At 35.4% G+C, this 16,576-nt stretch overlaps 1 protein-coding gene across 1 annotated transcript in view; it reads left to right on the top strand.

Moving 5' to 3' along the window:
- Nucleotides 1–13,856, top strand: part of Frl (formin-like protein) — a 50,553-nt gene extending 36,697 nt beyond the window's left edge. Inside the window, exons 11-19 of the mRNA XM_022061283.2 lie at nucleotides 525–768; nucleotides 1,008–1,285; nucleotides 2,075–2,285; nucleotides 2,574–2,701; nucleotides 3,188–3,352; nucleotides 4,272–4,551; nucleotides 5,017–5,306; nucleotides 5,845–5,961; nucleotides 10,894–13,856. Of these exons, the coding sequence (XP_021916975.1) occupies nucleotides 525–768; nucleotides 1,008–1,285; nucleotides 2,075–2,285; nucleotides 2,574–2,701; nucleotides 3,188–3,352; nucleotides 4,272–4,551; nucleotides 5,017–5,306; nucleotides 5,845–5,961; nucleotides 10,894–11,106 (1,926 nt within the window). The 3' untranslated portion in view covers nucleotides 11,107–13,856. The remainder of the gene's footprint in view (nucleotides 1–524; nucleotides 769–1,007; nucleotides 1,286–2,074; nucleotides 2,286–2,573; nucleotides 2,702–3,187; nucleotides 3,353–4,271; nucleotides 4,552–5,016; nucleotides 5,307–5,844; nucleotides 5,962–10,893) is intronic.
- Nucleotides 13,857–16,576: the final 2,720 nt, after the last annotated feature.

Here is a 16,576-nt window from a genome sequence, read left to right as displayed (position 1 = left end):
TTAAATTAAACCATTTTAGTTGTGCTTTTTTTTATTTTAGCTGCTAAGTTGGCCTGCAACACAGCCAGTTAGTTTACAATTTAAAAACTATTTCTTCATATTTATGAATGTAGACCTCAGATGTTATATAGATAACGTACAGAGAAAAAATATTTTAAATTTAATGGTTTTCTCAAAACCTTGTGTGCTTGACTTTGACTTTATTACTCTGATTTAATATGACACAGAGCCCATTATACTGTGATTCCACTGGTGTAGTCATTGACAGTTGATATTATGGTACCTTGGGACATGTATATCTGTCTGGTTTGAGGCTTTAAGAGTGATTCATTGTTAATATTGAACCTGCTTTTGGATGCTGGCACCATGTGAAGTCAGCCCTGGTGATGGAGAGAGCGTGTTTCTCGGAAATGTTAGCAATACAGCCCATTTCCATGCAGTGCCAGCACCCAAAAGAGCAGGATTAACATTATATATTCCTCTCATGCACGAACAGTTGACAGTATAATTTCTTGTTATTCCAGGCCCATGATCGATTAGCTGAACTGGAAGGGGAATCATTGGCAAAATTGGCAGAACTGGAAACAGAATTGGGAGCAGTAAGAGCAGAAAGGGATGAGCTGCTTGAAGGTCGACGGCAAGTAGACGAGGAGGTGAATACATTGCGTCGAGCTGTAATGCAGCAGCAGCAGGAGTCTCAGAACAGACAATCCATGTTAGAGAGCAAGATTATGGAGCTGGAGACTCTTACACGTACCTTACCCAGAGGTATGCTGTGATTTAGTTTCATATTTCTGTTCTGTGTAACCTCACTCACAGATATAAATGTACACACTATATACACAAGGATACTACTGTACAGTGTGGCCCATGGCATTGGTGACCAATACTATTTACAGCAAGATTATTTTCATCACATATACATCCAGTTGTTTTCTTTGAATCTGAATGCACACTACACTTTCTTTATTTCAATAATATATCAGTCTTTGTTTCTGTGAATTTAGGAAGCAGTTCCAGTTGTGATAGTACAAATCCATTATTAGCCCCCATACCTCCACCCCCTCCACTGATTCCTGTTGCCTCACCAGCACCTGCTCCTCCTCCCCCACCACCCTGTCCTCCACCACCACCCTTGTCTTCATCACGTGGTCCTCCAGTTCCTGCACCTCCTCCACCAGCTGGAATGATGCAAGCTCCAGACGGTGCTATGACCATCAAGAGAAAAGTTCAGACTAAGTACAAGCTTCCCACACTGAATTGGATAGCACTTAAACCCAATCAGGTAGGTGTGTTACCAGATTTAATCCAACGAAAGTGTGTTCTTAAATATTCTGGTGGTGTTCCTGTTGCTGCTACAAAGGGAGGAGACTGTGAAACCATGGCCTCTAATGGGTTCATTGTCCAGCTCCCAGATGTAGATGATGGGGCAGTGGTGGAATGATATTGACAGGGGAAAATTGAAGTACTTGGAGAAAACCTGATCTTAGTGCCACTATGTCCACAACAAATCACATGTGGACTTCTTGGGCATGAATACAGGCCTCCGCTGTGTGAAGCCAGCGACTAGCACCTGATCTATAACAGAGCTTCCTAAATATATGAAATATATGGTTGAATTGTATTCTAATATAAGTTTTTTAGCTTATCAATTAAGACTTGCCTGGAATTGATCAGCCTGCCCATCAACCCAGCTATATATGGTAATGGAGGGAGGGGAGGCTGCTTACCTAGGATTAAGATGCTGGACTTTTGCATTTAATGTCGCAGGCTCAGAAGTGGCTGAATTTAGTATGTTTCTCATGTGCCTCTCCTGCTTCCCATCTCGCTGACAAAGGTAAAACTTTGTGAGGGAAACAAGGCTACCATTATGACTAGGGAGGTCAATTAAGCCATAATTGGAGGCATAAGTTACAACAGCAAGAGCATCATTTAACACAGGTCTGACTGTATTAACATTGTTTAACATAGGATAGTTCTAGAGTAAACCATGGAATTGGCTCAATATTGTTACTGTGTTCAGAAAAACAAGTCATTTACTAATAGGTCCAAATATGTGATTTCCATTTTCCAGGTTCGAGGTACAATATTCAATGAGCTAGATGATGATCGACTGCACAGTATAATAGACTTCAGTGATTTTGAGGAGAGATTTAAAATTGGTACTGGTGGAGCATTTACCAATGGGGATACTGATGTGGATGGACTCTCCAGTTTTCCCAGCAAGAGGTTTAAACGTACAGAAAATGTTTCCTTACTTGAGCACACGCGGCTCAGGAATATTGGTAAGTACCATTTTCATCTTCTAAGAATAATGATGAAAAGCGTGGGGTCAGTCTATCTCGAAAGATTTCAAAATTTATTGTTTGCACATTGCTTTTTGTGTGACTAATAGTAAAAATGTTATCTTCATTAGATCTGATTATTTAGTAACAGAATATTCAAACCTAGTGTTAATGTAACCCATATATGTGAGAACACTTGATTGCTGACCCCTTGCTTACATTACTGTTGTATAATTCCTAAAGTTGTGTAACAAACAAAATTCTTATATTTAAAATTGTAACAAACAGCAATATCAAGGCGTAAAATGGAGATGCCTGTGGAAAAGGTGATTGCTGCTGTAAATTCACTGGATCTGAAGCTCCTGTCACTGGAAAATGTGGAAATTCTTCAGAGAATGGTGCCGACTGACCAAGAGGTAATTTTTCCCCCCTTATCTTTACTTTTAAATTTGTTTGACACTATTAATAATGAATATATTTTGATGTTAGCAGACATTTTATATTAATATTACTCATATCAATATTTTGAAAGAACAACTTCCATCTTGTACCCTGGAGATGGAGGCAGTATATTTCCCCACAAGAATATGTGACATCACAACCTAGAAGATCAGAATCAGAATGAGTACTGACTCAGAATACCAAATGTAAGTAGCAGAGTCTGATGTATAGGGCAACAAGTGAGCAAAAAAGAATCTCAAAATCCATATAATTTGACCACAATTATAATAGTGAATACTTCAGCATGTAGGTGTTATTCTCCTCTTGTCCATATAGAATTTTATTGTGTGTTTCATCTATAAGAAAATTGGCCTCCAACTGAACTAGATACACTCATGTGCTCCCAGAATTGTGTCTCTGCAAGGGATTATTTGTTGACCACCTTGTTCTCTTATGTGCAGACTAAGGCCTACAGAGAATATGTGGGCTCAAAGAAGAATGTGAGTTTACTGACAGAAGAAGATAAGTTCCTGCTGCAACTGGGGAAAGTAGAAAGGATATCAGCCAAACTTAGCATTATGAGCTACATTGGCAACTTCTTTGATAATATTCACCTCATTACTCCAGTGAGTATTGCACAGTTTGTTACAAATTATCAAAAAGGCTCATAATGATTCCTCCTCTGTGTTACTAAGTCCATACTGAGAAGCTAATTGTACTACTTTCTTTGTTTTGGATTTATCTGTAATGTTTTTAAGAAGCCTGAATAAATCCTAAACACCCTGCAGCTGAACTGTATCTTGAACAAATTAAATTCATTTCCTACCGTCATGCCTTGTAATCTAATGAGCAGTTAGATATTTATTACATAGAAGACATCTGAAAGGTGACTTGAATTATATGCTTGTGAATTGGTATAGAATTATATAGAAGATGAACTCTTTAATACATTCCACAAGCTTATAAATGAAAAATATTTCATACATTTGTATGGCCTGACAGGAGAAAATCATGTCATGATAATGCACTGTGTATCATATATTTTAGTCCTTTGGTTAAAACTGAGATTAAATGCCAGCTATTCTGACTCCAAGAAATGGTGAGATAGTACCTAGTATCATAAAATAAGTAATAGTCATTTCCTTTTGGTCCATGTATATAGTCATTTGTAATTTTTCATTATGCTGAATGTCATCAGTACTGTCAAAAAAGAATCTGTATCTGAATAAGTGGAAAAGAGTGAAACAGAAGAATCAATTTAGTGCTTACTTAGATTGATAAAAGAAAACTTCATTGAACTTATTTGACACACTTCAGAAAATACTTGAATTCACTGTCCACTTCATGATTATTTATTCAGAGCAATTTGATCATTGTAACTCTTGAAGGTAGCTTGTCTTCTGATGATGGAGGCAGTGAGCACCTCTGAAACATCTGGCTACCAGACAACATGGCACAACATCCCATCATACTCATCGCTGTGAGAACCTGAAGTCTCACGTGTACAACATTTATTTTTAATTATTTCACTATATCTCTTTTCAGCAAATTCATGCTATCATATCTGCATCTAGTTCAGTGAAGAGCTCCAAAAAACTCCGTAGGGTGCTGGAGATAATCCTTGCATTTGGAAACTACCTGAATAGCAGTAAGCGTGGACCAGCTTATGGGTTCAAGCTTCAGAGCCTTGATACATTACTTGACACCAAATCCACAGACAAGAGGATGTGCCTTCTTCACTATATTGTTGACACAGTGAGACATAAGTTTCCAGAGCTGTTGAACTTTGACTCTGAGCTCATGTACATTGATAAAGCTGCCATTGGTAAGTGATTCCAGTTTAGTTGTGAATTCATCTTCTTGATTCAACACTTCATGTAATGGAATGTGGAATAAGTTTTATCGTATTCTAAACGTTTGCTGTTCTAATCCCATTATCATAATCTTGTTAAATATTTTACTTGGGGGGGGGGGGGGCTTACTGCAGGAAAGATTTGTTCAATATATGCATAGTGCTCTAATTAGAAGTAGACCTTTACATTCTGAATCATGTTTTTATTGTGTATCTTCTTCCCATGTTTTACCTACATGGCTTGTAATGCTAATGTAGAATTTTTATGGTATGTGATGAAGGAAAATATCCAGTAATATGCACCAGTTTAATGACACACCTTCAACAAAAACTATAAATTAAAATTGTAATTTTAGTGTGGCTCAGGTGAGTTCTAAGTTTCGAGCTTAGTGTCAATAAATTCATTATAAGAGTACTGTGGATGGTTTGTGTTTATAGTGTCCCTGGAGAACATTGTGACAGACATTCATGAGCTTGAGAAAGGTATGGATTTGGTACGTAAAGAAGCGGAGCTGCGAGGGAGTGGGAAGGAACGTGGTAGTGGTCAGAGTGTAGTGCTGAGAGATTTCCTTGCAAATTCTGAAGAGAAGCTTAGACGACTCAAGGCTGATGGTCGTACTGCTCAAGATGCTTTCCGAGAATGTGTCGAATACTTTGGTGAATCTCCACGCACAGCTGATGCCAGTACATTTTTCTCACTGCTTGTTCGATTTGCCCGTGCCTTTAAAGTAAGTTCTTACATAATTTTAGATAGTGGATTCCATGCCTTGTATAAATTTACATACTATTTTCTAAACCCAGAATGCTTTAGTAGAAAATATAAACTTAATAAGTTCAAAGGAGTTCCATTCAGATCTCTCTCTCTCCTCCCCTCCCTCTAAATCCCCCCTCCACAAACTATGTATCATTGATCTACTGTAGGACTAAAAGTATAAGTATGTCCTGCTGGCAAGATACTGGCTGGAAATGTCTTAATTTACCCAATTTCCTCCTCTTCAGCGCAAAAATGTTGTAGATTTATGTACTGGCTGCTCTGGTTTTAAAAAAAATGTTGGATTTGATAGTCCAGCATAGTATTGGTTGGCAAAGTGACCCATTTAAAAAATAAGTTGGAAACATTTGATCTAGAGAAGGTAGATGCTTACCTTTCTATAGTATATTTTGATTTATTTCTGCATATTTCAGCCAAAAAATAATTAACACATTAAACTGTTCTGATGATGTGTGTATGTTTATTTATTAATTTGGAATTCAATATTTCTCCAGCTTGCAGATCAGGAAAATGAACAGCGAAGAAGACTTGAGCAGGCAGCTTTGGAGGCACTAAATAAACCCAATGAGGAAGTGATGAAGCGCAATAAGTTGAACCAGAAGAAACAGCAAGTGAGTATGAGTGTGACTTAAGAAATGTATGCAGATATAATATGTTACCTTTTAGACACAGATTTGAGTAACAGCTGACATGGCTTTGAAGAATGCACAAGCCTGCAACTTCTGATTTACTTCCTTATTTATCAAGTCATAACAGGCATATAGTTATGGGAGCAAGAAACAAATCATATTCGTGGTTTCAGGTTTGGACTGCTTGCTATTGTGCCAGAATTCTTATTTGATAATTGTGCTTTTATTCTTTTTTAATATCAGTCTTTATCAGTATTAATAATATGCAGGTAGTAACTTTACTTTACTTTAATTATGAATTTTAGTTAAAACAATTTATTGAGATTTGGGGTTCCCACAGCAGTGAGGATGTCAGTGTTAGTCTTCTGGGTTGTAACATCATGTGGACTTGTAAGTAGATACCAACGTTTCATAGGAACATGCTGTCTCATTATTCAGGCCTTCAGCCCCAAAACATTTGTATGTACCTAGAAGTTTGTACAGCATTACTATCTAGAAGACCAACCCATTACTTTAATTTGTTTTCTTTTGGATATATTTGGAAATTTTAGTTTTTATAGTCATCTAACCAGTGATTAATTCTATCAGAAACATTTAAGTGTTGCAAATTAGAACTGATAACATTAGTGTTCACTAGCATTTGCACAGTGAAGAACTTTGATGCTTATTATGTGTGTGATTTTGACATGCAGTTTCAAAAATGCCTAAAAGTTTTATTGAAAGCTGCATAGAATGTGGATGTGTTTTGTATTTAGGGCTCAATGAGAAAATTGCAAAAGAGGAAGAAATTATTTATACTTCAGTTTCATAAAATATATAATATCCTATCCTTGTCTAGTGGCATTTTATGCTTCACTTTTCCATCTTGTGAACTATAATATAGTGTGCATTGCATGAATTGTGATTATTTGTTCTTTAATAGAAGCTTTTGGTTTCATTGTACAGTAGTCTGCTATTTCATTCATGGCTAAGTGTTTGTGACATTGAAAATGTAGTTGTCCAGGACGTTTCCTTCTTTGGTGATTGATTCTAATATTGTATGTATGGTTCATCTTTTGAATATACTAATCAGTTCCTTCCGTGTGTGTGCCGTATGTAATGAACAGTAATTTTATGAACTTGCCAAACACTGCTTGTAATTGCTTGGTAACTTGTGCTTGTAGGTCATTCAGATTTGATTAAGACTGGACTGTGTGGTACTGCTGTTCTTTCAGGATGTTGTCTTTCTATTTTCTCTCAGTTTTTCTTTGCTTTATCAACCAGCATGTTGAGTCTGTGTAGTCATTTAAATCCACAGAGTGACAGTGAATGCTATATAGAGTAGCAACATGGATTAACCCATGAGGAGCAGAAGCATGGGGTTGTTTGAATTTAGGGCTGAGCACTTTTCCTGCCATGTAATATGGTAGTCACCGTAACACCATCAGATGGAGGAGCTGCATATATGTACCTGTGTACTGAGCTGCTTTTCTTCACTTGTGACCATACACTGTCCAGCACCAGATGTTTATCCACCAGTTCTGCAGAACATTTTTTCATATTAGAAAGTTTTCTTTAGGTACTCTTCCCCCTACATTTTCACACGTTTCCCATCCCATAAAATGGATGTGTAGAAATGACACCAATTCACATTATTCTTTTATGACTGTGAAATTTCAGTGTCAAATTTGATCAGCCCTTGTATGTCAAAATCATTACCATATTAGTCATATCATTCGTCCTGTCTCTCAGCATTTATGGTTATTGGTCTGCTAGCCTAGAGCGAAGTGAGTCAGTTTCTACCAAGGAAGCCGTATGTTCTTGCCACGTTTGGTCTTATTTGATGAGAGTTTGTTTGTGGATGTAATGCTGTTAGGGGGAATTTCTTTTCATTTATCCAATGGACATAGCTGACAGTTGATTGGTTATTTCCTGTATGTCTCTAAATTAATAACTATATGTTATTCAGAATTGCTCTGTATTTCTAGCTGCTATATTATCCACAACTTTGTTTGCTTTGGCTAGGTATAAGTGGCTATTTTCAAAATGTTGAAGAATGAAGAGTATAGGAGGAAATGTGTGATCTGCTTCAACATATCAAGGATGTAATCATGGTACATTGTTGCATATAGGGACATTTAGTATCAACATAATAGGACATGTGTAGCTGTGATAATATGTATATTATACAAGATGAATGTGTCATATACCAGACTTCTGCCTTGCAGATGAAGTTTGGAAACAGTACCTACTTCTCTGTCTATGCATTGTGTTTTGGTCATTTTCTGCAACGCTCTGTGTACATAATTATTAATAGAAATAAATAACACATTGTACTTAGGCCCTGTACCAGGTTTCTGTTACACTTAAATTCTTTCTTTTACCTTGATCTGATATGTAATTATACAAATTATTCTGTACTTGAATATTATGATTGGAACCCACCCATACCAGTATAAAAAGGAAACTATCTATACCAGTACATGGTGATTTCGGTTTCAGCAGCAAATCTAGTGGTGCATGCATTATGTTCATAGTCTTCCATTAAATTCCACTTACAAACAAAGAAAACTGAAAGATTTTATGTGTGTGAATGTATTTTATATTTTACATTAAATTCAGTAATTTAGGTCTCAGAGGGAAGGTGGTATTTTGCTTGCGTGGGAGCTGTAGTGGTTGAATCTGGTAGAGATTAAGTGACAAATGTGATGCAGGTGCAAATATGAACAAGAATAAATAGAAAGTTTCATACAAGGCAAATGAATGTCTCAACACTTTCTTATAAATATAGCCATTGTGTTCCAAAAGAAGCATAATTTAGAGAACTGTGGCGATATATTATTATTCTTGTCAAGTCTTACATTATTCTTGTAGCTTGTCTTTGTGCATATTTGTAGTTGTTGCCTGCCCTTTAAATCTGTTGCTCATACATATACAAAAAAAATTCTTTCATATTGTCTTTGAGCTTTGCTTTGCATTGTATTTGTTAATGGGCAAATTTTCTTTTTTTATTATTGCTTTGTTTTGAAGTCCCAACGCTCTATTCAGCCTAGTCACTGCCGTAACAACAAGTGGAATGTGTTAACAGCACTATCATAACAGACTGGAAACCTGGTTGAAAAACTCGTAAGTCATTTATGAAAAAATGTTTGGTCAAAGATGGAACTTTCAATATAAAATGGTTTTCAGGTGGCATGCAATCACTTCTAAAAATTTGTGTTCACAGCCATTGCACCATTGTATTGAAATTTTTTGGAACTTTGTACTGCAGTAAAACAAGTATTGCAGTTACATTTTCTTATGGAAATTATGTGGCATTACTGACATTAATTTCAACACTTTATGATTTTACTTGTTTTATAATTAACTGCTGGCTTTGGGATGCCTTTACATAATTATTATTCCCTGATTAATTATGAGGTAATGTATGTTGTCTCTTTCTTTTTTCCACACAGTTTCTTTAGTTAAAGTGACTTTCTTATATAAAATGTTGCTTAGGTTGTTGGTTTCTTCCCCACACATTTTCTATATGATTCCTACTTTTCTGTTGTACTTATGTTTGCTAATTTTACCATTTTGTTCAGAGGAATACATTGTTATTGTTTCCTTATTCTGTAGCCTTATCCTGGTTTTATGTATTCTTTGCACTCTAGTTTGGGCTTGCTCTTTTTATCTTTCTGCCAAGAGCAGAAGGAGATATAAATTTTAAAAGTATGATTAAATTAATCGTTATAATGATGATGCATTATGTTTTCCTGTGGTAAGGGCACTCCTATTGGTCCCCACCCACGCCTGATTTGACACCTGCTCCCATTGTCTAGGGGCAGGATACTCCATTCATGGTCCGGCTCCTATAAACCTAGCCCCACCCACCTGATTGGCACATTCATCGCCCTGATGACGGAGGCAGTATGACCTCTGAAACGTTGGTAAACATCGACCAGACTACACAGAGCAAAAACCCAGAAGACAGAAATATTCATACTCACCACTGTTAAAACCTCAAGTCATACAAGGTTGATGTAGTTCCCTGGGATTAACCACCATTGTTTTAACTACCATCTATTTGACTTTGAGCATGCATAACTGTTTCTGTGAACTTGCATATTGATTTTCTTAACTAGTATGGTGTTGGTAATTAACATTCTGGAAAAACTAATTGTACAGAAACCTAATACAAGAAGATCCTGGTGGATCTAACAGAAAGTTAGATTGGTATGGAAGAAAGTCATTAAGGAGGCCAAGGCCCTACAAAAGAGCTGTAGTGCCATGGAGTAGTAGTAGTAGTATATAAAAAAAATTTGGCAGCATACAGACAAAAGAACAGTCAGTTTATAGAATACATTTGTTTGATGGGGGTAATATATACCTTTAATAGACATAAAGTTAATTTGCATCCTGAAGAATTTAAAGTTACCTATATCATCTTTTCAAGTTGCTGTTCTGAATGCAATATTTCTCTCATTGTGTACTGTTTATTTCTTGATTTCTTTTATGGCACTCTTTCAATGTGGCATGATGGATAATATGGAGATAATCTGTTTTGAAGTACTGACCTAGCCTTTACCAACAGTAACAGAAAATCCATTAATGTTCTTTTGGAAATGCTGGTCTCTGAGCCAAGATTTTATCCTGGGAATGTTAGATATGAAGCAGAAATGATATTCTATACGCCAAAGCATTTGATTTTTTCTTCTTCTGAATTCTAGGTTGTAATTATTCCTGTGTAACTTATGAATATTCAGAGCACAGAATAAGAATAAGCTGGGAGAAACAGTGCAGTATTATGTTCTGTACAAGATCCATTGTGAATCTGTATGTCCTTTGCTTTTAGACTTCTATTATTAAAGAAATATCTCTCTTAATTTCAATTTGTTTTCCCAGCCTTATACTCTCATAGGTTCTTGATACAACTTTATGGTTGTCCTCTTACAGGAAGCAGTGATAAATGAATTGAAGTGCAAAACTCGACTTGTACAAGAAAAGAAACTCCTACAGCAGGATGAAGTATATAATGGTGCATTGGAAGACATTTTATTGGGTCTCAAAAGTGAACCCTACAGGCGGGCAGATGCTGTGCGACGCAGTCAGAGACGTCGTATTGACAACAATCGTCTCTCTCGCACCATGGAAGAACTAGAATTCTGAGCAGAGATTTGTGATCATGCACCAGTGACATAGGACATCATGTTTATGGTGTCATTCTTTCATTTGTTGGCAGAAATGTGGACAGGAGAACTGGCATGTAGGGAAGATGATAAAATGATACTGCTCATTCCATTTCTCATATATTTTATTACTACCCTGTTTATTATACATTTTTTGCCTTTCCTTTTTTATAAACATTTTATTATCTGACTTATTTAATTAAATAATTATACTGTATTGAATCTGAAATATTACTGTAAAATAAATTGTATATAAATTTAGTATGCTCGAAAATGTGCTGTATTGTGTAAAAGTGATGATTAACATCTGTAGTTCTATACAGTATCTAGGATATATAAATGACTTCAGTTCCTTCCACTGCATTATTTTCCATTTAAGTTGTGCTGGAGGGAAGGAATTGATTCTTGTTGTTTCCATTGTGTTCTTGGAAACATGTAAATTAATGAACATTACACCGTTAGCACAACTACCTTTATTTCTGAGCATTTATTGTGATTCAGCTACAGTGAAACAATAACATTACATCATTTTCCTGCTGTATATATCACGCTAAATGAAAAGGTAAAATTTTGTAAATTATATGAACTAATAACTTACTCCATGAAGCAGATTCCTAGAAATGCTGATAATGTGCTTGACCAGTAAACAAATTTCTCACTTTTATGACTTTTCTAAAAGATAAAATCATTTAAAATGTTATCAGTCTGTTTAGTGGATCTATGCTTGGAATTCTGGATGTGGATAAATTAGTTTTTAAGATGTAAACAGAAACCAGTATTTACACATAGAGTTTCACATTGTGTTTTTCTTTGGTATTACACAGTTTATTATGTCTTTGTATGTGATAATGTCTGTTATATTCATTGTAGCTGGTCGCATTCATTGTGGTGCTACTGTTAGTTTTGACATGTTCATTATTTTGTTGCCTCTGTTATTAAGTGTACTTACTAAAAGTTGGAAACATTGAACAGCATAACAAATGTGACAAATCTGCTACTGGTGTTCAGCATAATCTGAGTTGAATAACTTTGCAAAGTGACACGGCCACGATCTGGTTCCGTGTTGATGAAATTTCAAGGGTGCCTCATAGTAGGTTTGCCAGAAACCAAATTTCTTGTCATTTTGTAGGTTTCAGATTGTAGCCTATGATAATAGTTTTATTGAGCCACAAATTTACATTGATGGTAAGGAATGTATTAAATGTTAAAAGTGGAAAACACGATATTTGTGAAGAGTATACAAATTTGTTTCTTGTGATAAATAAATGTTAGACAGGAAGAAACAAAACATGTTTTACCACAATATCCAGAAGCACATATAAATGTGGCAGAAATTATTTATGAACTCTTGCCATGTTATAGAGGACATTTTGACATGACTATAGTGCATATATACTAATAAGTACTTTGTGTCTGTGCACTTGTACAGTCTTGCAAGAAGTGTTGAAAATGTTGCATTGAAATGTCTGAAAAACAGTGTAATGTCACATTTTTTAATATGTTTGACTACATTCCTTCTACAAGGAAGTGTGAATTCTTAATTCTTTTGATTTTATGTTTGTTTATGTATAGACCACTAAATTTCACAAACAAAAACTGCCTTGGTAACATATTTGCTTGCACAGTTTTTCATGTCCAATTTTTTATTGCAGTAACCTTTTGAAATATTTTAAAATACATGAAATATGAAACTTTATTCATAAAAATTATAAAATATTGCATTGATTGGAATAATGTGTGAGTAGAAGTTAAAATGTTTTTGTCAAATTAGGAATTTAGCTTAAATCAGATTTGTCGCACAATAAATTTGAAAATGTCATACTTAGTGAGATTTCATTATATATACATATACATGTAACTTTCCTTAGGGTGAATTTTAAACTAAATAGTGATCATAGAAATCATAATTCACAAGTATTGGGACAAAGGATGTTAATTTAATGTGTTTGCAAACACTGTAATTGCATTTGAATTGTGTACACACATTAGAGACGGTGTGAGAGTAACATGTTTTAATGGGTAGTGCACATATGTGATATATGAAGGACATCCCAGTTTTTACAATTTTGTAACAACATTTCCATTGTATTTGTATATAGTGTATAATACATTGTCATACTAAGGTCTCAGATTGAATTGTCAGTAGTGGTTAGTTTTCATATGACAGATGGCCAATGCACAGACTTCTAAAAGAAACAGTTTGTTAAAAGTGTATATAAATCTCATCCACATTTTTATTACAGTGTTAATACATATTTTTAATATAAAATAATTGGACATATATGATGCATAACAAGTTCAGTTGGAAAATTTTTTAAAGACTAAAGTGAGATATTTGATTTGTAATGTTGTACAGAATGCCTTCTATCCTGAGTTGTCATAAATGATAAGTATGAAATATACAGTAGTCCGTAAAATCTCTGGAAAAACAACCTGATTTGTAACAAATAACTCAATATAACAATTTATGAATTTTTGGAACAATGTTTGTTCTGTCAGGTATTAATAATATCCAAAAATTGGTGAAATCCATAATCTTCAAATCCATCCTCTAATATTTAATAACATATATTAAAATATAGCACAAAGGTTTAAATAATATTTATGTGGCTAAGGCAGTGTGTGTTGTTGAAAAGTTGTCCTGGATATACAGATATAGCTAAAAATAATTCAACATTCTTGGCGTCTTTAGTGTTTTCTGAACCGATGAATTAAAAGATTTTCTCTCAATTCATAAACTCTTGTACTTGCAACCAACTATTAGAATCTGTTCTGTACAAGCAAAAGTCCTGCCTGCTGTTTGCTGCATGCCTGAAAGTCCCACCCACATTCTGCCTACAATTCCTTGTGTTTGCAATATATGAGAAAAATGCATTGACTTGTTTGAAACTTGCTTAACATAATAGACAAAATGAAAGTTTGCAACACCATACTTAGGTAAGCTACATTATGGGTTGATTTCAACACCATGATTGAAGTAACTGGTTGTCCATCATACAGAACACCTGATTTTCATAATTGACATTCAAGATGGTGAACAGCTTTGAAGAGGTTAATGCTTACTGTATACATATTTCACTCTTTGATAAACCACTAGTTTCACACAGATATTACTTCAAGACACATACGGTAGCCAGAGCACTTACATTTTATTGCCAAATTAGAACTGAACACATCTTTTACCAACATCAAGAAAAATCTCAGAAAAACTAACCCTTATTATCCAGTCTGGTGATAACAATACACAATGATTGAAGCAAATGTTTCCAAATGTCTTTGCCATGACTTGCATTGAAAGGCAGAGCATCAGTTATGTCGCCAGTACAGTTTCTGTTGTAGTTTGCTCTTGCTAGGTTGCCATGCAAATTGCATAAGATACAGAAATATTGCTCTTGTAACACATCAAAGAGTTGTACAACCAGTTGATGTGTGAATTAACAAAAGAAATAGTGTAGCTGGGTGGGAGAAAATGCAGATTGGTTTCTGTGTTGCTGCAGATGATATTATACAAAATATATTTCTCATTGACTAAATGTTTGATGGAGTAAGGTAGTCACACTTTTCATGTCAGTTTTCTTGGTATCCACATCCCATATTACTGATTTTGGCTTGACTCAGTTTGGTTTTTGAAATGGGATGGCAAAGCAGGTGTTCACTGATCAAAAAACATTTTGATAATTGAGATTCTCACAGCAGTGAATGTTTTGGGTTGTAATGGTATGTGAAGATAAAAAGGAAACAAAAACATTTCAGAGGAGTGTATGTGTGTATAAAGTCCTTTGACAGTTTCCAATTTGTACTAGGAAATTAAAATATATGTGGGACATATAAATAAGGTTTGACAAATTACAACTGATGGTTCCTTGCAGCAGCTGGTAACACATGCAAATTTGAGCATGAATCATGTGACTGCATAATACAGCAGCTTGATGTCAAAATTCTTTTGTTTTTTGTGATTGTAGTAAAGTGTTTTATTGGTACAGTTACATAATTATGATACCTATTGTACAACTACACAATAGTTTTGCAGTTTCCTCAGGCCTCAATATATCAGTGAATTTAGAATTTTCAGTCCAAAATAACTTCAAATTACTCTACATTTTATTTATTGGCTCCTTATGTTACAAAGTTTGCTTTATCAAAATTTAGGAGAAACTTATTTGGCTGTGAACTGTTTGTTAACAACCTATGACTGTTTGCATTTTACAAAGAAATCTTAAGTAATGGCATGTTCCAGAAGAGAAGGAATAAGAAGCTGTAATCTGTGGGTAAACGGAATTCAACAAGATGATGATCTGAGTTTCGGTCTATGCAGACTTATCAGCAGATTCCCCCATTACAAAAAAACATACTCTCTCCATTCTCAGGGCTACATGGTACCAAAAGCCAGAAGACCATTGTCACCATTTTCACTACCATGAATCTCGCCCTTTTTCAGAATGTGTACAAAAGAAATGTAGCAATGTCAAAATTAGTTTGAAATTCGTAATAATTTCAGTGAATAAATAGTAATGTTTTGTGTTTTAAATAATGAATTACTTTCTATGCATTTTTTAAATATTTTAGAAAATGCAGGTAATAAATATATTGTAACGTGGGACGGTATTGCGACCTTGATTGTCAACCCCTGATTTATTCACGTCAAATTAAATCACTTACAGAGGTCTGCACTTACAGTCAACTCTCTACTACAACAACACACTTCGAGTCTCTGTACACACACACATACTCTCGCACTGTCCTTCGAGTCTGTCTGGTCCCCCGAGCTCGGCGCTCTTCACATACGCAGCCTCCGGCCCTCAGCACCCCCACTGGACACGCTGGCTCCTCGGCCGCCACGGTCCACGAACCCGGTGCTCTCACACGCAGCCGACCTGTCCTTACCCAGCGCCGCACCAGACCGCTCGTTGGCTCCACTCACTTGACTCTACCACACACTTCTCCTACATCCGACTCACACCTCAGCACTTTCCACACTCTCCTCAAAAGCCGCTTGTCAATCGGCTTTTTAAACGAACATACAACAATAAACGCAACAATGTTTATAAACAAACTCAACAATGTCAATAAACAGACAATTAAACTGTTTATTGACATTGTTGTGCTGCTCTCACGGCAACACGTCACAATATGTTATAATAATAGATATTCCAAATCTTATTACAATTTGGTTGGGGTTAAGGAAGTAAATTGCCATATTAGAATAACGTGGGTATTTAGCGCCTATTGCCCAAGTTGCCCTCAATTGTTTGTGTTGGTATTAGCTGTGCCTACATCTCATTTTCTATCAACGGAAAGATGCCCTTCAACATATGCAATAGTAATGTGATTGGGTTACACATTTGACATATTTATATATATTTCTCTGTGTCGTAACCTAAATAATGTGACTTTCAATAATGTGCTGAATACAAAAATCTCGAAAATAAATTAGAGGATAACATTATTAC

The sequence above is a fragment of the Zootermopsis nevadensis genome, unplaced genomic scaffold, assembly GCF_977971745.1.
Source record: "Zootermopsis nevadensis isolate Lab colony 2312 unplaced genomic scaffold, Znev_1.0 Znev_ptg000027l, whole genome shotgun sequence".
NCBI classification, from domain to species: domain Eukaryota; kingdom Metazoa; phylum Arthropoda; class Insecta; order Blattodea; family Termopsidae; genus Zootermopsis; species Zootermopsis nevadensis.
This window is presented reverse-complemented; position numbering and strand designations above follow the sequence as displayed.